We start from the raw sequence: 24,419 nt of genomic DNA, 5'->3' as shown, positions 1-24,419 counted from the left end.
ATAATAGTGGCAGATCATAGTTGTGACCCATCACTAATAACGACCTATCAGTGATAGGTCATTCTATGTCAGTCATAGGTGACGGGTTACGGTTATAATCCGTCACTTATAATGACTCATCAGTGACAAGTCATCCTAGCCAGTCATTAATGATGGGTGACTGGTCAAGTTATGACCTATCACTAATGATAGCTTTGTTTTTTTATAATGAAATAAAAGCTATCTCGGCCTCTGCCTCTATAGAAGTACCAACCCGTCACCTATTACAGAGTTACAGTTAACATCATATAAACTCATAAGGGGAATAACCAAATGAAACGTCAGCATAGTTTTGAATGAACAAACTTAGGAGGCATATATCCTAGCTATTACTAAACACCACCCATGCTTGACAAAATTATGCATGATTGTAGTCTTAAGAGCATGACATAACCTATCATCTTTTTGTCCGGCCTCCTCACTTTGGTGCAACAGTACTCAAAAGTGGAGCCAATATATGAATAGGAACAATAAGCATGATGCTATATTTTTTATTTTTTATTTTTTTATTTTTTCTCATCTTAGTAGCACTAGAATAGGAACCATTGTACATTTCTGCTCAAATTTGGTGTAAGGAGTGGTGGCTGTCGACACAAACGCATGTTTCAAAAATGGTACAGAAACTTCAGGGGCGAGAACTCAATCTTTCAAGTCATTTTTTTGAGTCAAAAAATTTGCCGAACCTAATGAAGTGGGGGGAGAAACAATGTAACTTTTTCTGCTGATGTTCGTAGAATAAAAAAAAAGGATGAAATTGTAGTTCGTATGTAAAATTTATACCCGTTTTACTAAAGGCCCTCTAAGTCATCTATTTGAAACATTCGTTATATTACTTATTTCAATTTTGCAGCTACTTTGGGTCAAAATGAATTGCTTAATTGAACTTTAATTCCACTATATTATTCCAAAACTTTGAATCGGACTATTAAAAAAAAATTTATTCTGTGGCTTTGGTGAAATTTTTTTATTTTTTTCTATAAAAAACATGAAAAAAATTCATCAGTCATAAGTGACAGATCACTGTTACAACCCGTCACTTATGTTCAATCATTAGTGATAGGATCACTATTATGACCCGTCATCTATAACCTTCATTAGTGACAGATCAAATTGTCACCCATTACCTATGGTCTTATTGGTGACGGGTCTTAATCCGTCACCAATGGCGACTCATCAGTGACACGTTCGGGATGACAGGTGTGGGAATCGTCACTAATGACGGTTACCATCTGCCACTTGTGGTATTTTTCACATATGTGACAGACGGTTGTTGTAAGCAGCTGCTTGTGGAAATTTGTTTCTACATGCAGCCGAAATTGCAGGAGGGTCCTGTTAACTGCTTAGGCGATTTGTCATATGAATCACTTATGAAAAAGGTACTCTAGGTGTAAAAAATAGTTATTGTAATAGGAAAATTTTTGTCACTTATATGCCACTGCCATCACAAGGAATGAAATATCTAGTCTGGTAGGAGAGGCAATCACTTTTTCAATGACAGATTGAGAATTTCTCTAATATTCATTAACAAGAATTGAATCCTACTTTATATTGGAAAAAGTTAAATCCATTTAAAATTTTGTGGGCGGTATATTCAACCCTCCTAACTTTAGAAACATCTGGACAAGTCTTCAAACTTTGTAACGCCATCAAAATAACCCCTGAAGCAGGCGGTTTTGCACTCTTGGCTATCCACGCAGGCCAAGCCCCTCATCCCACTGGCAGGCAGGCACTTCTCTCGTATTTGATCAAGGGCCTAGGATGATGATTGAAACATAAATTGATTTGAAGCGCTTGAAAATATAACAAAATAGTTTTTCTTTATTTCTAGAAGGGCACACTCGGGTGTTTTGGGTGTTGTCAAGGACTCCAACACCTAATTTTTTAATTACACCATGTTACTAGAAAATTAAAAAAACCAATGACTGTATCTCCAATATAAATTAATTATAACTCACATATAAAATAACTATAACTGAAATATATAAACTAAAGCTCAGGTGGTGAGAGGCCTAAAGACACATGAATTTTTTTTTTTTTTTTTTTTGTCTCATATGCTTATCATCCCTAAAGCATAAATCTTAACACAAATATATCCGAGGTGCCAAAAATCGGGTCAGGACAGGCAATGAAACACTCGAGTGAGATTTAGCGAGTCCGTTCTAGAATACATAAAAAAGTTTGGCACAATAAAACATTACACGACACATGTCGTTTGTGGCATTGCCGAGTACGAGAATCACATTAGAGGCATATACGAAAGAAAACACAGTTAGAGACATGTTTAGCAAATGGTGTACATGTTTGTAACGCACAACACGTACTCGCACATCTCCCACGTCCCTGGCTATTTCCATGCCACTAGACCGAGCTAGTTAGCAGCTCAATAGTGTATGTATACTTGTATAAGTATCCCATCATGATCAATGCATCCGGTGTGTTTTTAGAAACACTAATACAAACTCGTAGATACACATATATATTTATATCATCACATATTCACACTTATCACTATACCAAAACACCTTATCAGTGTCGGTTCAAAATAGTCGTCAGTGACGGATTTTGAACCGATACTGATTACTTAATACTGATAGTCACTGACTATTAGTACCGGTTAGAATTACCAACCGACACTTATAGTTGGTCTTGATTCAACGTTTTTTGAGCTGAAAAAAGTTTAAATTTTTTTTCTCGCGACCAAAGGCACCAGAGGCTGCCCACCCAACCGTGCCTAATATTCGTAAAGTCACATGATATTCGGTCGCATACGGCAAACAAGACTCGAACTCGGGACCTCATAGCCTGTATGCACGTATTACCGTTCTAATCATCTCAGCTATCATCCTTGTTTGTGAGTATAGTAACAAAATAAATCATTTTGACATCTTCTGATCGAACGTTTGAATGGCTATTTGGATATCTAAATGATTTCAAATAAAAAAATGATCAACTACAAAGTTATAGATCTTATCGAAAACTACAATTTTTATATAAAGTTTTTCCCATTCGACTTAATGTAAAAAAGTTATAAATTTTTTAATGTAAGCTATTATCGGCCACCTACAATTTTATTATGATTATTTGAGCATTTAAATGACTTCAAATTAAAAACAAATCAACTATAAAGTTGTAGATTTCATCGAGAGCTATAATTTTTATATAATTTTTTTCCCTATTCAACTTCGTGTGAAAAATTATAACTTTTTTAAGATGAGCTATGAAAGTAGCAATCATGAGTGGTGGTTCTTAAATAGAACCGGTAACGATACTGATTATCAGTGTTGGTTCGTAGCTAGAACTAGCACTGATACTGATTATCAGTGCCAGTTTGTGGCTAGAAACAAAAAGTACTATATATATACTGATTATCAGTATCAGTCTGTGGCTAGAAACAAGAAATACTATATATATATATAGTTACTGATTATCAGTGTTGAATATGTCTTATGTTTCGAATACAGCCTAAGAAACAAGAAGTACTTTTGGGAGTGCATTATTACAACAGCATCGATCGGGATCGACCTAGTATAGGTATCTAGCTGCCTCGACGGAGAGAAAGCTAATATCCATAATCTCCTGGTCCCCTGATGAGATTGAGATCAACAGGATGAGCAGAGGTAGTAGTAGTAGTAGTACAATCGGGTTGCATCGGGGATAATAATTCTGCCATGGTTCCGGGGCTTAGCGGGATGTCGTTGGAGGAGCACCACGCCATGTAATGCAGTGGGTAGATGATCGCCGCCATTAGCAGCAGCAGCAGCAGCAGCACTCGCGGCGCTGCTGCATGCATCGGCTGGTGGTTGCAGTAGTAGCTCTGTCGCCGAGGTGGTCGAGGCGGCATGTGGACGTGGTTCAGCAAGCAGGTGCGCCTCTAGCCGAAGCGGCGGAAGCGGGCGGGGTGGACCTTGACGGCAGCGGTTTTATTCCAAAGCAAATTTTATTTGACTTGTTCTATAAAACATTCTTGTTTATGATGATATATATATTTTTTTCCTCAGTTTAACCGTTAGATTAGAAAATAGATGATGTAAATAGATTTTATAAGGATTTTTCTAAATAAAATCCTATAAAATTTATTCCTACTACATTCTCCTACTGTACAGCCTCAGCAACGACACCTTAAAATTTGGGCTTTGCAGCAGCAAGAGGTTCTGGCCATGGCCATCCTCTGCTTTGTTGCTATTGTTGCTATCCATGATAGTTTTTAATGTTGTTATACTATTTTTTATTATATTCTTTTCATTTCATTGCTTTTTTATTTCTATTTCTATTCTTTTTATTTTTTTCTCATATTTAATAGCTTTCCTTTGAAGTAATTCGTAAAGTGAAAAGAGAATCATTTTGTGAAAAAAAAAACTGTGAAGAGGAATTATTGGAACGCTAAAGAAACAAAAATCCTCACAAAAAGAATATGACTCGTGAAAGAAATCGTTTAGAAATGATCTTAACAGGTTCCGCTCTCTATTTCTATTATTTTTATTTTTATTTATTTTTAATAGTTTTTATTCGAAAGAATTTATAAAGGGAAAAAGTGAACCCAACTTAAAAAGAAATATAACGCGCGTGTATATATATACGCTATTCAACACCTGTGATGTAAAATAATATTCTACATCAAACGCGGCGATGGTGAGATCAGGTCTGCGGTGCGGCAGCGATAGACCTCCCCGGCTCCATTTCGCCTGATTTGTTGAGGTGGTCGGGGCGGCGGGTTGATGTGGTCACTTGCGGCCGGTGAGCTCTCGATTGCGCGGCTGGTGGTCGATTCGGAGCAGCAGCGGCCGACCACGCTCCCCTCCCCAACGACCCCGTTCCCTTCCCCACGAGACCAGTGGCACGCCCCGAGCGAGCCAAGATGCGGCTGCGAGTTCCATCAATGGGCGGCAGGAGATCCCGGCGCTGGCGACAGCTCCCACGCCCCCCTCCGTACTGCCTCCCACGTCCTGCGCGTTCCGGCTCCATCGCGGCAGATGATGCTGCCTATCGAGGAGCCACGCGGGGAATCGCTGTGCTGCACCTGCGATATGGATCTCCTCCCCGGCGGTTGTACAGGATGTAGAAAGACCATTCGTCGAAGGACTTGAGGAGTGAGGGCCCAATGCTGTGCAACTCCCAGCACAAGGCAATGAGGCGCTGCCCAAAAACATCGTGCTCTCAATCCAACCCCGACCTCATTTGGTGGGTTTTTTTTTGTTAGAATTTTTCGTGTTAAATGGGCTGATGCGTAGCAATGTAATTGATCAGGTGTACAGTTTATCTGCCATCCCCTGCGGCGGTGTTGAATCTTGAATCGACAATGCTGACACATGATCAGGTGTACAGTTCCCCTGGCTAGTGAGATTCTTTTGTATGTGTTCTGTTTGATGTGAGCTTTCTAGTAACCTGCTTATGTGTCATACATTACTAGAATATTTAAGATTCTGTATGATGGTCAATGAACAGAGGCTTCAGCGTCATTTTAGCTTCAGCATCATGAGCGATGAACGTGCACACACAATGTCATCATAGAAAATTTGCAAATTCGGTAGTTCTTCTTTTGACGATTCAGTAGTCATGTTTTCGTTATTATTGGTCAGTGTCTTCTTCCAAATCATAGTAATTTTGTACCGGCACATGTCAGTAGTTCGTTCTTACATTGGTATGACTTGGATTCAGTAGTCGTCTTATGTTTCATTACTTGGTTCTTCATGGTTTGGTAGTTGATCCATCATGCTTCCATCCTTTTGTGCTTCAGTAGTTTATCCAAGCCATAGCAAATTACGTCAGTGATTCATCCTTTCATTCTTCAGTAATTTGTTCCAAGTCATAGCAAAATTATTTCATCCTTCAATAACCTCCTTCTTGCTTTAGTAGTTCCAAGATGTAGCAAAATGATTCAGTAGTTCTATGCTATAGCAAATTTCAACACTTCCTAGTCATGGTAAAATTGTGTTAGTAGTTACCTTTCTTCCATAATTTAGTAATTTCCAGTAGTTTCATGTCATAGCAAATTTCTAGACTTATAATACGCTTCCTCGTGGTTCAGTAATTCATCCTTTCTAAGTAAACCATGTGTCAGTATTTCGTTAGTTCCATTTGCAATTTGGTCATTCAGAATTCTTAGGCTTCCAAGCCATAGCAAATACGTGCGAGTAATTTTTCATTTTCAAGATTCAGTAAGCTGCTTCTAGTGATGCAGTAGCTCGCTCTCTTTTTTGGATTTAGTAGTAAATCGGTTACCAACCAATTGGGCTTCTTCGCCATGTTGGTGTCAACGACGGCAGAGGAGATGGTCGGGACTGTGGCGATTAAGGTAGGAGGTGGAGGTTGCAGGCGGGCAGATCGACGCCATTGCTCGTGAATCAAATCCTAGTGGCATCCAATTTCTGCCGATTTCGACATCGATGCTAGAGAGATGAATGCCTGGTGGTGGTAAATCAGAATGGCGATAGGGAGTGTCCTGGCTTTGGAGTGGAGGAGCATCGGGCGTGCGGGCGTCCATCATATCGGAGCACTGGAGGCGCGTCGGGGGCAAGCGGCCAGGAGATACGTCGACGGTGCAGTGGAGAAGTTGAGGAGCGTGGTCAGGGACCGGAGAGGGGGCCTCCAGAGGGCGGTGTAGCCTGGGAGCAGGCATGAGGAGCCAAGGCTCGCCATCTTCCACAGGTGGGATGCTCGGGTTCGAGCCCGGACGGGAGCGGCCACAACGGGCGTGCCCGCTATGGATAATATTATGATGTCATCGGCTACGTATTTGGTACACGCGCAAGGGCCAGATTGATTATATATTATCGATCAATTACCGGTGGTCATGCTTATTGAGCTTTTTATATAGCCATTGGTCAACGTGAATATATGAATGAATAATATTAAACGAAGCTCCCTAGCGTCGATCGTCTCAGGCCAGTAGTGCCGCTATGTCGTCCTCCCTTCCGCAGATGATGTTGGCTACTCCAATTCGTTCGTGTTTGTTGACGATCGATACTCGTTGGAGCGAGGATTGTTCACAATAAATAATAATCAGGCTATATATTATACTGCATGCCCGGACAAAAACCTCCAACGCGGGATAGGTGAGTCCAAAATATGATGGATGAAATGTAGGCAAGATTAATGGCCCGTGTTGTCGTTTCTGTTTTTAATTTGAGGGCAAACAGTACTACAGAACTAATTATACATAACGACTCATCACAACCGGTTATGTAAGAACCGACAGTGCAAATGTATTAGTATCGGTTATTAATCTCTCGCGTCCGAATAATGATAGAGCAACTAAAAATCGGTATAGATATCGACTATCAGTGTCGGTTTGTGTTACAAACCGGTACTAATGTACCAATATTGGTTTGTAATACGAACCGGTACTGATAGTTGCTATAATACTAGATCTGAATTTTATTTCCAATACAACTTTTGGTTCTCATGTCCGGCTCGGCTTATCTCTTCTAGGTGCGCTCTCTCTTCCTTATCTCTTTCCTCCGCAAGTGCCTCGCTCTCTCCCTTATCTCTCTCCACATGCACAAGCAGCGGAGGCGCGAGCAACAGAGCGCGACGTGGCGGAGGGCGACACTGGAGACGCGTTCGAGGTGGTCGGGCCCAATCTAGAGGCTCTCGAGGGCCTCGTGCAGCTCTGTGAGGATGGCGAGGGTTGCGTTTGTGAGTGCGCGCCAGCCGTCTGCCAGGAGGTCCCACGCGCGAAGGCCGAAGGTGGCCGTGGCTGCCTCATGGCCATATAGACGCAGACGCCGCAGGCTCCCGCACCGCGAGAAGAATGATGATGCGACCTTAGGGTCCTCAGGGTCGCACCAGTGTGCGTGGAGGTCCAACGAGCTCCACAGGCACAACGACGACCCCATTGCCCTCTAAGTCCTACATGCTGCCCCCATGCTCGTGCGGTCACGGTAATTGAGCCGCATGAACAGCAACAGCACCGTGTCATCCGGTAGCATCGTCCAATTCACGCACTCACCACGTGATGCATGAGATGAGTACTGAAATGTTCAAAATAACATGAAATTGATTTGTTCTTGTGTTGTGTTCTTAAGTTGATTTGTTCGTATGAATGACATGAGTCGATTTGAGCATAAGATGAGTCGATTTGATTGTGAGATGTGTTCGTATAGATGAGATGAGTCGATTTGATTGTGAAATGTATCTGTATGGATGAGATGAGTTGATTTGATTGTGAGATGTGTTCGTATACATGAGATAGTCGATTTAAGCATACGGCGGCGGGAGCACCGCGTCGAGCGGCGACAAGAGTGGCAGCCGAGCCGGCTCTTCCGAACTGGCTTGTTGATTTTTTTGGCTCCCGGGAACCTTTTCACTGCCGATTAGAGTAAGAAGTGGCGGTTGAATACCCGTCACTGATAGCGATTTTGAACCATCACTGATGGCTAGTTCTGAGTAGTGAAAATTCACTATCAAATGCATCATATAATATAATTTCGGGTCCATTTTTTATAGATAAATTACAGGTGCCCACAGGACACTCGATTGTTCCAGGGGAAGCAAACACCCTAATATTCTTTTTTAATTGAAAGAATCACTCGAATTTTCTACCCTACAGATTAATGGCTTAGATTTGATCTGACTCAGTAGTAGTCAAAACGTAGGTGTTCTTGAGAACACCAACACCCGTATTTATATTACACTAACACAACTTGAAATTACAGAAAAATAACAATAGCTTTAACTTAAACAAACTATAATCATGGGTATAAACAAAAGTTGAGGTGTTGAAGGTGTCCTTACAAGAAAATTGAGCTTTTTCCCAGGCCAAAAATCATTGCGTTAGGGTCAATATCGTGGAAATGCGTGAATATCAAAACAATTTCAAAATCGTTGCCAGGAGTGGCATGTAGTAACGTGATGTAAAGCTTTTGCCATATTTTTCATTTCATCATATTTTTTTTAAGTTGCCACGAAATAGCATGACAATATACTACTACGTAAATAATTTAGTGAGATACCCATATACATATGATTTCTTGGAACCGTCTGTGAAAAGATTATCACAGATGCCTCTAAACCAGACCGTCTGAGAAAAAGACGAGGAGCAACCATGAGGTGGTGGGACGCTTTAATATAGACAACTCTAAATAGTAACCATCTGTAAAATTAATATAGACAGCTTGCAATTAGAGTTATCTGTATTAAAACCAATATTGCAGACATATCCAAATAGAAAATATTTGTACTATCGACATTATTACAGATGGCTTATAGTTCAAGCTGTCTGTAATACTAGCGCGTCGATCCGACCCTTCGCGTTCCAATATTATAGACGCCAGCGCATCATTGAAGTCGTCTGTACAAATACGTGACCATTCGGTTCTCGCGCGACCCTTGGCATTCTCTTCCTTTATAAGCTTTGTATTCTTCAGTCTTCACTCTCCAACTCTCCCGACCATACACCTTCACTCTCCAGAGCCCTCCCTCCTTACTCCCGAGCTCGCCCGCCCCTACACCCCATCTCCCATGTCGGTCAGCTATGGAAACTCCTTCGCCACCACCATCTCCAGCCACTCCATGGTCCCCCTCGCCACCACCGACTGTGGACACTCCACCCACCCCTCACCTTCGTCTAACGACATATAGTTCACTACTTGCATCTGATGCACCAAACTAGATGCAGGTAGTGACCTTTCATCCTGACTGTACACCTTCACTCTGTGATGGTTTCTAAGTTTCATGATCTTTCTTGAAATAAACTTCAGATCTATCTTGCCAACATCATGAACAGAAGTATGTGACTCATGCCCCATTAGGATGAAAAAATCCCTAGCGATCTGATAAGAAGAGAATATTGAGATAATCAACGCACACGTGTACATTGGCTCTAATATCAATCCACCAACCAGTAGATTGGCTCACTGAAAGAACAATAAATTATCATACTATGTAGTTCCATCTTCAATGTTACCGATGGTCATGTTGACAGCCTTTGAAGTTTGTCCTTGATGAACCTTTCTTCCTTTGCGGTTTGTACATTTGTTGGCCCAATGTCCAAACTTACCATACACAAAGCAAGGTTTATCATATGTGTTCATCTTCTTCTTGAAATTTGTGCTATTTTCCCTTTGAACTTGCCATGAGAGAGCTGTTGCACCACATTGGCGCTAGATTGTCCTAGCCCCCTTTTGCATGCACATCCTTAGACTAAGCTTTCTCCTCAATATCAAGAGACGCGATCAGACTCTCAACAAAAATTTCTTATCTTGTGTTTTAGAGCAGTGGAAAAATTCCTCCATAAAGAGGTAATTTGGCAATGATTCCCCCAACCACAAATCGGTCGGGTAATGTACATTTAAGGGGATTGAGTTTCTTTACAATGTACTACATCTCATGAGACTACTGACTATAGAACGATTATCATCCATCTTGTAGTCATGATACTGCTCCATGATATATAGTTCAGTACATATATCTGATGCATCAAATTTAGTATTGAGTGCATCCCGCAGCTCATTTGCTTCTTTTATGTGCATGTACACATCACAAAGACAATCATTAAGAACACTACAAATCCATCCTATAAAGAATGTGTTGGCATTCTCACGTCTCTCCCTTTTCAGGAGTAAGGGTTCCTTCAGATTTGCCAAACGCAACATAATAGACTTTCATAGTTGTAAGTCACAGTGACGTTGACCTGTCATCTCTTAGAGTGCACACTGGAAAACTTATCCAGTCTTGGTGCCCCGGCAAAACCGGTTGTTGTTAAATCAAAGTGCCTACTATAAGGTTTTTGGATTGTTGGATATAAATGCATTTTTAGATTTAATTTAATTCCTAGAAAAATCATAAACAAGAACTGATATACCATGATTATTATGCAACAAGAGTATAACCTAGACATGCATGTAACATAACTACACATGTATAATGTACTCCATAACATGAACGGTAGAGTACTACTCAACATGATTAAGAAAATATTAATCATAGCGAACATACCGATTGATAGGGAGCGACGCTGAAGCCCTCATGATGATGATGTAGAAGGCGATGACGAACATGAAGCAGATCATGAGTAGTTGATGGCAATGGTGAAGCAGATCATGAATAGTCATGTGGAGCGCGTCCTAAAAACTTTATTCACCCTCTCCTGGTGCAGGATCTCAAGGACGACGGGTTCTGAAGACATGCACTCCTAATCACTAGTGCACGTCGACGTAGCAGGATGGGATAGTCTACCTGCAAGCACGGCAGATAGAGAGACAAAACCCTAATATGTTGTATTCTATTGCGATGGTGCCAGCTGACAAGTATATATAGATAGAAATGATCAGCATAGACATACCACGATTGGTTTATATATATATAACCATGTTGATCATTTTTCCATGCAACAAAAGATTAAAACTGCAAAAGAAAGCCACATCTGCTCAAGCAATTGGACCTGATTTCAATGGACCATTCACGCAGGTGTCATGCACCCACGCCCTTCGCCCCGATGAGATGAGCACACGCGTGTTCTGCTAGTCCTCTTATCCATACATGCTAAGTGGGCAGAAGAGACAACTCCTTTTATGTTGGTCTCCTTCCACCTTCACTAGCAAAGTGGGACTAAAGAACTACAACCTCCTTTCACATGTTAGGCTTTTGAAATTTATTTAGAATTACATAAATATAATGGACCAAGCCCCCATTTATTCTAACAGCATGGATTATTGTTTTCTTCATTCCAAAATATTGTCACTGAACTAACTATCTAATCGATGAAGCTCGCCGCTACAAGTTATTATTGTTTCACCGCTCCAAGGTGGTACCGATATTCAAAATGATACTTATTTCGAACTAAGTACCACTTGGACTCCCTTGGAGCGGTGGTACTGATAGGAAATACTCCTTTCACCGCTCCAAAGTGGTACCGATAGGAAATACTCCTTTTATGTTCGAAATAAGTGTCGTTTTGAATATCGATATAGTTTCTAAAATATAACCTTTAACTACTAGTTTTTTTAATATATTGATAAAATATAGCAAACATACACTATTATGAAGTATTTTTGGAGTTAAATATATCCGTATCATTTTCAAATAACTAAACATAATATATAAAAAGTAATTTGTAACTAAAGTTTGAAACGATTGACTGCACGTAACCCAAAATAACACTTATTTTGAACTAGAGTGAGAAAGCATTTTGTAGTTTTATTGTTTTTTGTCGTTAGGAGACAAAGATAGTGTGAAATACATTATTGCTTTGGGAATACTGTGTTTTAGTTTTTTTTCTTCTTTTTTATCTATGTAATGGCTATGGATAGTTTGATGTATGTTTTATGTAGAGGCTGGAGTTAAGATATTCCTTGTTAAAGAAAAAAGCATGGACATTGATTGGGCCGGACCACTTGTTGCGGTAAGCTGGGCCGTGTTCCAAGCATCCACGCTGCACATGGACCCCTCCCTGACCTGGGGCCTGGATGAGAATTAGGAGCGAGGGATGGGCTTGTAATCTTGCCTGAGAGGAGAATCGATATAATATTAATCCACACTTCCTGCATGTCAGGTACCCATGTAAACACGTTGCTGCTGGATTAGTGGAGGAGGGTTTTCGAGGTGGGTGGTTCTTCATGCTAGATTTAGAGGGAGGTTGGGGCGGCAGTTGGACTGGCGATGGGTGGCGGCTTGGCGATGCGGCGAGGCGATGATGGCGGTGCCGGTGCCGCGGATGGCAGTGGGCGGGGTAGGTGGTGCGGGAATGTGAAAATGGAGCGGTTAGCGTGGCGGGGGTGACAGGCGCGGATCTGGTGGTGGAAACGCCGCCGGAGACAGCTGTGGGAGGGCGGGAGGCGAGGACGCTGTGAGGTAGGGTGGGACGGGCGTGGATGTGAGGCGTGAGATTGAAGACGGCTGTGAGCCCATCCAACGGCTCACAGCTGTCGTCTAATTTTTTTTAAAAAAATTAGACGTCTGAAGAATAGGATCATCCATATTAATCCCTTGAAACGAAACAAAACAATACAATCCCTAGTTCCAGTTGTAGTTCCAGGACGAGATGTGGAGAATTGAAGGAGAATTATATGGGGATGATCAGTTTAGGACGGTCAAAAAAGCTTGAGACTCACGAGCTACTCAAACTCAACTCGCTATATCCTCGATTCGAGCTCGGCTCGAGACTTTAACAAGCCAAGCTCAAGCCTAGCCATAAGCTCGCGAGTCTGTCGAGCTCGAGCTCGAATAGCTCGTCAAAAGCTCGACTAACCCCGACTGTTGTCTGTCGAAGAAGCGCTCATCAAAAGTTCATTTTTTTAACCAAACCATTCAACTCAAAGCTTAATCGTCTAATCTCAAGGCTACGTGACTATATACATATGTAGCTCATAGATAGAGCTATCAAAAAAACTTGAGACTCACGAGCTACTCGCTTGGTTTAATGAAGTAGCCTAAACATAATTAGGGCATTGTTTAGTAAGTGTGTCAACTTCACTGAAATAACTCACTAAAATTATTTTGTACCTCCTCTGATTAATATGTGTGAACTTGCTATATTATGTTCCTAAGTGTAATGCGTTGTTGTTTGCAACGCTTAGGTCATTTGGGTTCCGCATGTTTGGCAGTTGCATCGATGAAAAAGGTAAGGAACACATCCCGATGGCAGTGAATATCCATGGCTCAACCAGTGCGAGGTAGAGGCTTGGTGTGTCTCATACGACAATGGTACAGGAAGTTAATACATTAGCAATAACGTATGAACATCCACCATACGATGGTAGATATGGTCGTCTACCCATGTGACGATTACATGGGGTATTCCGTAAGGCGATGGTACGATAAGTGAATACATTGGTAGCAACGTATGAAATGTCGCTTGTGCGGTGAGATGCACAAGCTCCATTCGTGCTACCTATTGTTTTCTTTGCGTGAAGGGTGACGATTGGTAACCATCGCGTATATGAATGCCTGTGATCTTGATGTTTGTTGCGGAGAGTCGCGTTCGAGAAAGAAACGCATAGATAGGGATTGAGCATGCCATCTTTTTCCCTATTGCTCATATAGCATGCATTTTTCCAAATATACGATATTATGGGATCCAAACAATTGATATCCAGCTAATGCTATTTGGCTATGCTGGAATTTGACCTTCCACTCCTTTCCTCTTTTTGCCACGAACATGATGAGAACCCGTCGCAATGCCTGTAAGGACAATCCAGAGCGGTCAAATGCCTGTGATAGAGAGCCATTGATGCGCATTTGCCTGATCTTCCGAAGGTAATATAATAAGACGATAAATGGAGTTTCAACGTTGATAATCCAAAGGCTCCGATCAGAACAGATCAAGAACCCTCGCAACCACTACACCACTACTCCGTAGTTATCAAACTCGAGATCCAATCAAACTAAGCTCAAACATGATTGTAGGCTCGGTTAGATTTTTAGCCTGGATCTAGCTCAGTTCGAGTTTCCATCAAACTCAATCTCTAGGCGATGGGCTCAGCTGACAGCCCTATATCAGATGCGGACAATGGATAGATTCTTCGGAGCTGGGAGCTAGAGTTGTTGCCGTCTGGGACACGAATTCATTCAGAATTTTCTCTCCTGCTGCTGCTAGCTTGCGCGACCAAGCAAAGCTAGCTTCGCTGAGGACTTGTATTAGCTAGGCAGAGTCATACAGATCCTATCCAGAGCATCCTTGGTCCATGCACGTCGCCATCATCCCCCAATTTCAATTGTAATTTTGCCTATTCGATCCATCTTTGGTTTTAATTTCTTCTACATGACAGTTCCGATTATATTATTTCCTCCATATATCTGTCTGTAATATAATTCCTTCACACCAAATATACAGTATATAATATATCATGCAAAAGGCACAGCAGTAATAAATTAAACTAATAACAACAACAAAGAGAAACCATGCAAGAAGAGGAAAACAAATTAAAGGGACAAGAGAAGGACTATATATATATATGTATGTATGTATGTATGAATGATGGTCTTGTCCAATATATAGCTTGGATGCGACGATATAGCTAGCTAGACGACATGTACATGTAGCTCTCGTTGACGTCGACACCCATCATCAATCGCTTAGATAGCTTCTGGCCGGTTTCTCCGAAAACTAACCAACAACTGGCTTACGCAATCAGTGACCGCAGATCGATATAAATCATATACCGATCAGTTGCATGCCATTCCATGCTTGTACTTCATCGATATATAATTTGTCGCATATATTACTTACTTTGTACAGATGGAGATATACTCCATTCAACCTCACCTCGTCACCGATACACGCTCGTCAACTAAACACCCGTCGATTCAACCTAGATAGCCTAGTTACTATAATTTGCCCCTCTCTACTAAGACATAAAGGAAAATGTGGGATTTCATTTCGGACCGCTTAATCTCGTTCTAGAAGCTACAACTCAATTTGCCTGCCCGATAGGAATTTCAGTTCAACTTTTCTTATGTACTCGAGCTGTTTGGATTCTAGAGCTGCATGGTCCCAAAAATTCCTAGGGAAAACCCAAAAATTCTAGAGCTGCATGGACAATGAAGCAAAAGGTTCATTCCCCCACGGAACAATTAAATAGCAAAATTATAATAGTATGCAAATATATTTTTTCGGAATAATTAAGTATGTATACAATAATTAATTTTTCACATATTAAACTATTCCAGCATTGATGCAGCTGATCTCTCCATATATACACAGTTTAAGTTGAAAAGGTCTCATTGCATGCACAGGTAGGTACCAAACTGAGTGACTGACTGACTCTATGGAAACTAGCTAGAAGCTCCGATCCAACGAGAAAATTGTGCATTTGTGATTTGTGTGGCCGGAGGAACAAGTCCTGTAAAGCTGCTAAGCTAGCTTGTTTGTGGCCATGCCAAGTCCCTTGTCTATATATAAATTAAGTAGGAGTATTGCATAGCTAGCTAGGAAAGAGAGTGACAGACAGATCATCGAGAAACAAAGAAACAATGGGCCGGCCGAGGGAGAATGGACCGTCCTCGTCTTCCATTGGCTTGGGTGGCCCTCGCCGCTCGCCGCTGCTGCTCCTCCCCTTGGTGGTGGCGGTGCTGCTGCTCATCGCAAGCAGCAGCTGCTGGTGTGCGGCGGCGGAGGCGCGTCGTCGGAATGTGATCACGCACATCAAGGGGTTCGAAGGCCCGCTGCCCTTCCACCTCGAGACAGGGTAAGTACAGTATGATATCGAGCTCAACCCTATACTGGAGTATTACTACCCCGTTCTGCGATGTGATGGATGGAACCAATATAATACATGGATTTATTTGTATGGCAACAAGCTAGGTACGTGGAGGTGGACGAGGAGCACGGCGCGCGTCTCTTCTACTACTTCATCGAGTCGGAGAGGAACCCGGCGGAGGACCCCCTCATCCTCTGGATCACCGGCGGCCCAGGATGCTCCGCCCTCTCCGGCCTCCTCTTCGAGATCGGTCGGTACCTTATAACTATTTGCCTGCCCACGTATCTATTATCGTTGGATGCATATATGGCTGCCATGTCAATTTCTTCATGGTCGTCATGGCCAGCCGGCCTGCACACACGTACGTGCTGCTGCTGCTGCTGCTGCTCTGCTAGTAGTATTATATATGTTTTGAGTTAATTTGGCTCGCCGGCGGTCAGCACATGATCCGATCCAGTCGTCGGTCCTTGGTAATGTATTGCTGTCTCTGTTTAATATAACAGTCTTCCTAATGATCGATCATGTGCCTGAAAATCGCCGTGCGTTTAGTCGACAGTTTGAACACGTGACCGTGTGAACAACGCCGGTGACTCCAGGGTTAAGGTTCAGGGTTCACCGGCGACCCCCGGGCTTAGAGGCAGGTGTATATTCGGCGCCGGAAGAGCAGCCGGAGACAGTGGAGGCGGGCGGTAGGCCGGGGCGCGTAGAGAGCAGCAGAGAGGCGGGCGGTAGGTGGAGGAAGAAGATTATGCCTGGACACTCAGATCTTACTGGATGACTGAAATCTATCACGTGAAACAAAAGGCCGTTTTGAGGTGGTTGACAAATAGCATCATCCTTAATATAATATTCAAGCTAATTATGTTACTAACTAAGTTTAATCTGAATATATGCGTGTGTGCATGTATGTCCACAGTTGAAAGTACTGTGTAATGTGTATTACCGAGCAGAGTATGAGTGTCATAGTCTCTAGTCTGTAGCAACTACATCAGTGCTACGCGCGTGGTGACAAGATGCATGACGAAGACACGATTGTTGCCCGAGCACCACAGCAGCCAAACCACGACACTAGCCTACACTACACTCCGTGTGAACCATGTCTTTTTCTCTTCTGTTGTTCATCAGTTCCATTGAGATCATGTCGACCATCCATTTCTAGCTTGGTCCATATCCATTGCATGCTGTGTGTGCAACATCCCAAATCATATATTCTACTATGCTCTAAGTAAACTAGCTAATTGCTTAGTATTAATTACTTATCATGCATTACTATGCATGTGCTCCTAGAACTTTTCTTGGAAACCCTAATAATCATGGTGATTGATAAGGTCCAATAATCCAGGCCCTCTCAAGTTCGATGTCGCGGGGTACACAGAAGGGTTTCCACGCTTGGTCTACTTCCAAGATTCGTGGACCAAGGTGAGCAACGTCATCTTCCTGGACGCGCCGGTGGGTACGGGCTTCTCCTACGCGCGGGAGGAGGCCGGCCTCAACGTCAGCCTCACCGAGTCCGGGCGGCAGCACCACACCTTCCTCCGCAAGTGGCTGGCCGACCACCCGGAGTTCGCCAGCAACCCGCTCTACATCGGCGGCGACTCCTACTCCGGCTACACCGTCCCTGTCACCGCGCTGGACATCGCCACCCACAACACTGACACAGATCATGAGGAGGAGGAGGCGCCGAAGCTGAACCTGGTGGGCTACCTGGTGGGCAACGCGGCGACGGACGACCGGTACGACACGGGGGGCAAGGTGCCGTTCATGCATGGCATGGGGCTCATCTCCGACGAGCTCTACGAGGCCGCCAGGGTGGGCTGCGGCGGGGACTTCTACAAGAGGCCGGAACCCACCAACGCGCGCTGCGCCAACGCGATGCTGGCCATCAACCTGGTCACCTTCGCCGTCAACCCCGTGCACATCCTCGAGCCCTTCTGCGGCGCCGCGGTGCGCGCCAACAGCATCTTCCCCGATGGCGATGGCGATGGCGGCAGGCGGTCGATGCTGGACGACCTGAAGCTCCCGGTGGAGTGCAGGGACAACGGGTACCGGCTGTCCTACATCTGGGCGGACGACCCGGAGGTGAGGCAGGCGCTGGGCATCCACGACGGATCCATCGGCTCCTGGAGCCGCTGCACGTCGCTGACGCACTTCCGGCACGACATCGCCACCGCCATCCCCTACCACGTCAACCTCACCAAGGCAGGGTACAGGGCGCTAGTGTACAAGTACGTGCGTAATGATCGATCCATCCTTAATTATCACATCAACAAGCTAGCTTCAACTTAATTACCACCAAATTGATCAAGCAATTATGGACTAATTAACGAACGAAATATGCAGCGGCGACCATGACCTGGACATGACCTTCGTGGGCACCCAAGCGTGGATCCGATCGCTGGGCTACCCCATCGTCAGCGACTGGCGGCCATGGTTCGCCAACCGACAGGTCGCAGGCTTCACCAGGACCTATGCCTACAACCTCACTTTCGCCACTGTCAAGGTAGCTACTTAATGATGCAATTTGTTTACTCCATCATGTTTTGTGTTGGGAACTGGGATATTATACAATTATTAGTAACTGATTTATCTATATATTCTCCCAAAAAATAAAAAAATAAACAGGGGGGAGGACACACTGCTCCGGAGTACAGACCCAAGGAGTGCCTGGCCATGCTGGATCGATGGACATCCCCTGCAGGCCAGCTCTGATAGAGGAATTTGGAGCTCTGATAGAGGAATTTGGGAATTGATACGCTAGCTAGCTAGCTAGTGTATGCCCAATCCCTCCATCTTATATTCGGAGTCATGCATGTGATAAATAATTTAAACAATAATTAAGCTCAAATTCATTGATTTGGGAGAACTAGCCTTAATTCATTGGGAGAACTAGCCTTACTTCACTAGCTTAATTATACTAGTATTTGGCACTTTTTCGACCAAGATGTTGTTCTTCAAATTAATATATACTTACACACTTTGCGCATCTATTTGTTAACTACATGGGTGCAAAATTAACATTGCATCTCAAGGAAGAGCATGTAGGCTGGCACCGGAATTACAGTGGTGCGGCCGGTCAAGCGATACGTATACAGATGGAGTTTTCAATTTCCCAATGTTTCCGAAACTCAATGAAACAATAAGCACGCACTATATATGTCTCTATGAATAAAACCAGACGAGACGCGGTCAAAAAGCTACAAATTAAACCATTCGTAGTATTAATATGCGATCAATTAAAGGTCAACAGCCGAGACACATTACATCGACAATCTACTTTCCTTTGTATTTACCAAAGAGGATATCATAATTGTCAAGCAAAAGACAAAAAAAAAAAGGAATTTCCTGCTCACGCTAGTTAGATTATTTACACAGACAGACAGCTGAAGAACATCCAATCTAGCTGCAACCAGGCGAGAACTGCTAGGAAACAGAAACAGCGTGCCATATCAAAACATTACACCAGAAACAAAAGGAAATGAAGCTAGGGAAATATGCGAAGCACCTCGAATAATTGTGCATATGGCATCTATTTATAACCGTGTACAAATAAGTTATACCTCAAACTGATCATGTATCTACTCCTGTAATTATAGCCTATGACAGGTCACGTGTTGTTAATACGTACAATCCTGAAAATCACTTTTATGTTAAACATCATAAGCATTCTATTCACTCAAACTTTGATGGCTAAAGAATGCAGGCCGTGAGTCCCTGCGCTTGTGCTTAGACATAGCATAAGTATAGCCCATGGCGAAAACTGAATAACCTTGATCCCCAGCACTCAAGCTTTGACCTAGATACCCGCTGCTAGAGTTTTTTTCCGACGCAGCAGTACTCTATGCTACAAGGACTTCTGAGTTTCACGTCTGTTCCTGATGCCATCCATTCGCAATCCAATCCATGTTGCGTTTCCCATCCCATGTTTACAAGCTTTTCAAACTGACATGGGTGGATTGTATATACGGAGCTGGGTAGCTGCTGCTGGTGTGCATCACTGTCTTTGCACCATGGAGTGTACTGTCATTGGGCACGGCATGTGGTACCTATAGTAAATACTGGAGCTGAGTGCATATGAATTTAGCGATGGTAGATGAACCATGACACCTGACTTCATAGCTATTGAGTAAACATTAATTCTTTCTACAACAGATGGCATGCGATGCAATGCACAAGGCTTCCCGAAAAAATTCAAGCAGCTACAAAACCAGCCATTAGTAGTGTTAAGGTGTGATCAAAGGTCAACACACGAGACACACATCGACAAAACGCATGATTATATACATCATTCAATTGATTCATGACGGTTTAGATATTGTTTCCCGACTTCCAACACATTCACAAAACAAAACAAGAAATAAAGGACCAAAAAGTTGGGGGATGCAAAAACACAAACTCAGTTCTTATAGTAACTTCATCCTCCCTTTGTATGTACCAAAGACTATACCATAACTATCAAGCAGGAGCAAATAGAACTCCCTGCTCACGCTAGTTGATGATTTGCACAGGCAGGCAGTTCAAGAACAATCAAACTAGCTTGCTCGGACTTACACAGGCAGATAAAGAACATTCAAATTAGATGATTAACAAAGACAGACCTGCTATGAAACAGAAACAGTATAACATATCAGACCTTACACCAGAAACAAGAAGAATCAAACTGGGGGTGTCCAACATTGATCATTTATTTTCTGATATACAATTACAGTGTATGACAAGTCGCCTTTTATTAATAAATACTGATCTTTTACGAATATGCAGGGAACTAGACAATCCCAAAGAAATGAAATGCATACATGGTATAACTCCCTATGCGGGAAACGAATCAAAATGAAGTTTCAATTTCTGTACCAAACTCAGCACAAAATAGATAGCTAGAATAGTGGGTTCATATCAATTTGGGTTTGTATTATCCATATTCCAGTCCATTGCAAAACTAACTTGTCTTCAATAGAAATGAGTAGACATGAGAGTATTGATTTATCACTCCATTGATTCAACGTAACATATTACACAATTAACCTCTGAACTTTTTTGGCATCTCAACATCAAAAAGACCAACAAAAGTCACCAAAGCAAAACATAGACACAGCCCTTTTGGCTTCACCTGTCCTTACAAATTGACTCCAAAGTGTATCTTACCCAGGAGATGTATTACATGACTTGTACGTACCAAAAAAATATATATAGGCCCTCCAAAAGCATCTTAAATAATCCAGTGTTCAGGACATAACTTATAGGAAAATATTTTTTTTATTCTTCCCATGATCAATGGGTGCTTCTGATTCTGCAGTTCCCTGAGGAAGGATGGTGATACTACAGTTCAGGAATACACTAGGTGGAGGCTTGTCTGCACCAAGAGTCACAACCATTCCCAGTACCACCCATTCCGAACCCAAGTTGCTTTGGATACTAGATGGCTCATGCTGCTGGCACTAGATAGGACAGGATGGCACAAGTCTGGTACTCTGGTAATATATAGAGTTACAGACCCGCTAACCTTACACTGTTGTCTCTTATTGCAGCAATCAATTCAACCCCAACAGGCACTCCTAAGGTAGGAATTTAAATTGTTTAACTCATTGTACCACATGCATTGAGCTGAGTTGCAGGTGTGCGAAATGTTCTCCACATCGTGGATGAAAGGGATAAATATGGTAGTCAAGGGCATACTCCAAATCAGCATTGGAATCTCCATTGCCTGCTTTTTGCAAGATAGCAATCACAGATGGTATACTACTAACATTTTTTTAGATAATGGAATAGGTATAGTACTAACTAGTAAGCAAATTCTTAAATAGTGGATCTAAGACAAAAACACGTGTCCTGTGTGAATTTTACAAACTGAAAATGAAAGGCAAATGGCATGTATAGCCTCAGTGACATAACCGCAAAAGCCATTAGCGTTAAGTAGGAACCAAAGGTTAACGGCCAACCAAGAGCTGCTTAATCAACAAAGATCATATCTACTAACTGCAATATTGGTTCATCATTCAATTGATTTCAATTAGTTCCCACCGTATCAAGAACCACTACTACATTCACAAAAGAAATGGAAAAAAGAAAAAGACAAAGGGCATATTAAAAAGCCAGGAAATTCAAAATCCACGCACAATTACTCTATTCACTTCATCTCCACTTTGTAACAAATCGTAGCAGAGAGATAACGTCAAGCACAAGCAAACAAGTTTCCTGCTCCTGCTGCTCAGGCTGGTTGGTTTACCCAGAAGACAGTTTAGGAACATAAATAACCTGCTGCGACAAGCTAGTGACAACTGCTATCAAACAACAACACTACCAGTATCAAACCTCACAATGACATTGCCAAAGTGGCCAGGGTCATTTTAGCTGCATATATATACCTCCTTGAACCAACCAAACAATCGCAAACAACAAACCACCACCTACAAATCCCACTGATTTCTAGCTGCACTTTCGTACTCTTCACCAACACACAAAAAAAAAACAACAACTTAGTAGTACAAGATCAATTTTGCAATCTACATAATTTACTCTGCAACCACAACCAGGACAAGTAGTAATCAATCACCTGGAAATGGAATTCCAGCTCCCACCCAGCTAGGTAGAAGCTAGGCCGGCAATAGGAACCTGGTTCCCATCAAAATGTGCATGCACAATGCCAGGGAGATGGTTAACACGGCCATGGATTTGGCGCCGAGGTACTTGACGGCGACGAGTCCCCTCTCGGCGACCTCATCACGGGCGATGACAATGCTCTTCCTGGCTCCATCAGACACCCTCTGCGCCAGGAAGTCGAGGAACGACCGGACCGTCTCCGCAGTCACCCTGCCTGTGACATCCAGCACGAACCTCCTGTTGCTCGGCATGGCCAGTGTGCTCGACACCCTCTGCATCACGTAGTTGGTGTCTGAATTGGGCGCCTTAGGCTCCATGGTCGCCGCCTCAGTCCGAGCAACGGAGGCCTCCTTGGCCAACTGCCGCGACGTCCTGAGGAATGTCTCGACAGCGCCGTTACAGACGGAGACGGCGAGGTCCTTGACCTTGGCCTCGTGCTTGGGGTCGGAGAGGCCGGCGGACACCTGGTCGCTGCTGCGCACGGCGACAGTCCGGTCGAGGTAGGCTGCGACGGCGGTGCTAACGAAGACCCGGACGAGCTCCGCCGCTGCCTCCTTGCCCCTGGCGCTGCAGAGCGCGGCCAGCCACTCGGGCTCCTCGCGGGCTCCGGCCTCGGCGGTGCGGGCGTGGCAGGAGGACAAGACGAGGTTCCTGGCGAAGCTTCCGACAACGGCGGAGGCGAATCCTGCCCCGGCGGGGGAGAGGAGTCGGTCCAAGATCCGATCTTGGAGCGGGGTTTGGGGGTTTTGCAGCTGCTGTTGCTGTAATTGGCGGTGAGTGGAGATGGCGCGGAGAACCCCGGATGCGACGGACTCGGAGAGGGACGAGGCGGCGGAGGAGATGGGTTCGGAGGCGGCGAGCTTGGAGAGCTGGAGGAGGCTCCGGGGCACTTGGTCGGAGTCGGAGCGGAGGAAGTCGGCGAGGTCGGAACCGACCAGGGAGACGGCGTCGGCGAGGGTGAGGGCGGCGATGAGGCGGCGGCGATGGTGGCGGTAGAGACGGTAGAGGCCGTATCCGGCGGTGGCGGCCGCGGCAGCTAGGAGGAGGCGCCGGGCGCGGCGGCGGCGGGAGCACAAGCAGGCGGCGGCGAGCGCGTCCATCGAGGTGAGGGACTGAGCTGCGGAACCCTGCCTCGTGCCGTGCCGCGCCGCGCCGGCAGTGGATGAAGAGCGGAGCGGAGGAGAGGAGAGGAGACGGGATCGGAGCCGCCCAGGCCTCAGTCGTGTCGTGTCCAGTCGTGATGGTCATTAACCGGACGGGGCCTCCTACTCGTCCAGGAGTATATTGCTAGAGCCACTCTGGTTTGACCACAAAGTCAATCCATTTGTATTGTCTCCTTATTTATACTGTATGTAATTTATGTGACATGTACAGATGTGTTAGGATTGGTTTTGAGATTTTAGTGACCTGAGGCAAAACTAAAAATAGACTCTAATAATTGAAATATCAAAAAATAATTAATATATAAATTAGAAATATAATATTTGATGTATTAAAAAATTATTTCCGATAAACACTTCAAGTATATAAAAAAAACAATGCACACCTCAAACACTTTCTAAAGATTATCTTAAACAATCTATTCTAATATTTATAGATACAAAGTTATTGATGATGTTATCAACATCATTCTCATCCAGCAATTTCTTC

General features: G+C 43.6%; 2 protein-coding genes across 3 annotated transcripts; one reads left to right on the top strand and one right to left on the bottom strand.

Annotated features, from left to right (window-relative positions):
* The first annotated feature begins 15,819 nt into the window (after positions 1-15,819).
* Positions 15,820-19,158, top strand: LOC133903918 (serine carboxypeptidase-like 2). The gene is made up of 5 exons (XM_062345404.1): positions 15,820-16,163; positions 16,280-16,425; positions 17,518-18,400; positions 18,516-18,675; positions 18,798-19,158. Exons 1-5 carry the CDS (start codon positions 15,949-15,951, stop codon positions 18,882-18,884), a joined length of 1,491 nt encoding a protein of 496 aa, XP_062201388.1. The 5' UTR covers positions 15,820-15,948; the 3' UTR covers positions 18,885-19,158.
* Positions 19,159-19,502: 344 nt separating this feature from the next.
* Positions 19,503-24,004, bottom strand: LOC133903919 (protein PHLOEM PROTEIN 2-LIKE A10-like). Of its 2 annotated transcripts, none has more exons than XM_062345405.1 (2): positions 22,723-24,004; positions 19,503-20,218 (listed from the first exon to the last, which is right to left on the bottom strand). In XM_062345405.1, exon 1 carries the CDS (start codon positions 23,867-23,869, stop codon positions 22,763-22,765), a length of 1,107 nt encoding a protein of 368 aa, XP_062201389.1. In that variant the 5' UTR covers positions 23,870-24,004; the 3' UTR covers positions 19,503-20,218; positions 22,723-22,762. The 2 variants fall into 2 exon arrangements, with proteins under 2 accessions (XP_062201389.1, XP_062201390.1); XM_062345406.1 differs by lacking the exon at positions 19,503-20,218 and adding an exon at positions 20,516-21,873.
* Positions 24,005-24,419: the final 415 nt, after the last annotated feature.

The sequence above is a fragment of the Phragmites australis genome, chromosome 21 (assembly GCF_958298935.1).
Source record: "Phragmites australis chromosome 21, lpPhrAust1.1, whole genome shotgun sequence".
NCBI classification, from domain to species: Eukaryota; Viridiplantae; Streptophyta; class Magnoliopsida; order Poales; family Poaceae; genus Phragmites; species Phragmites australis.
This window is presented reverse-complemented; position numbering and strand designations above follow the sequence as displayed.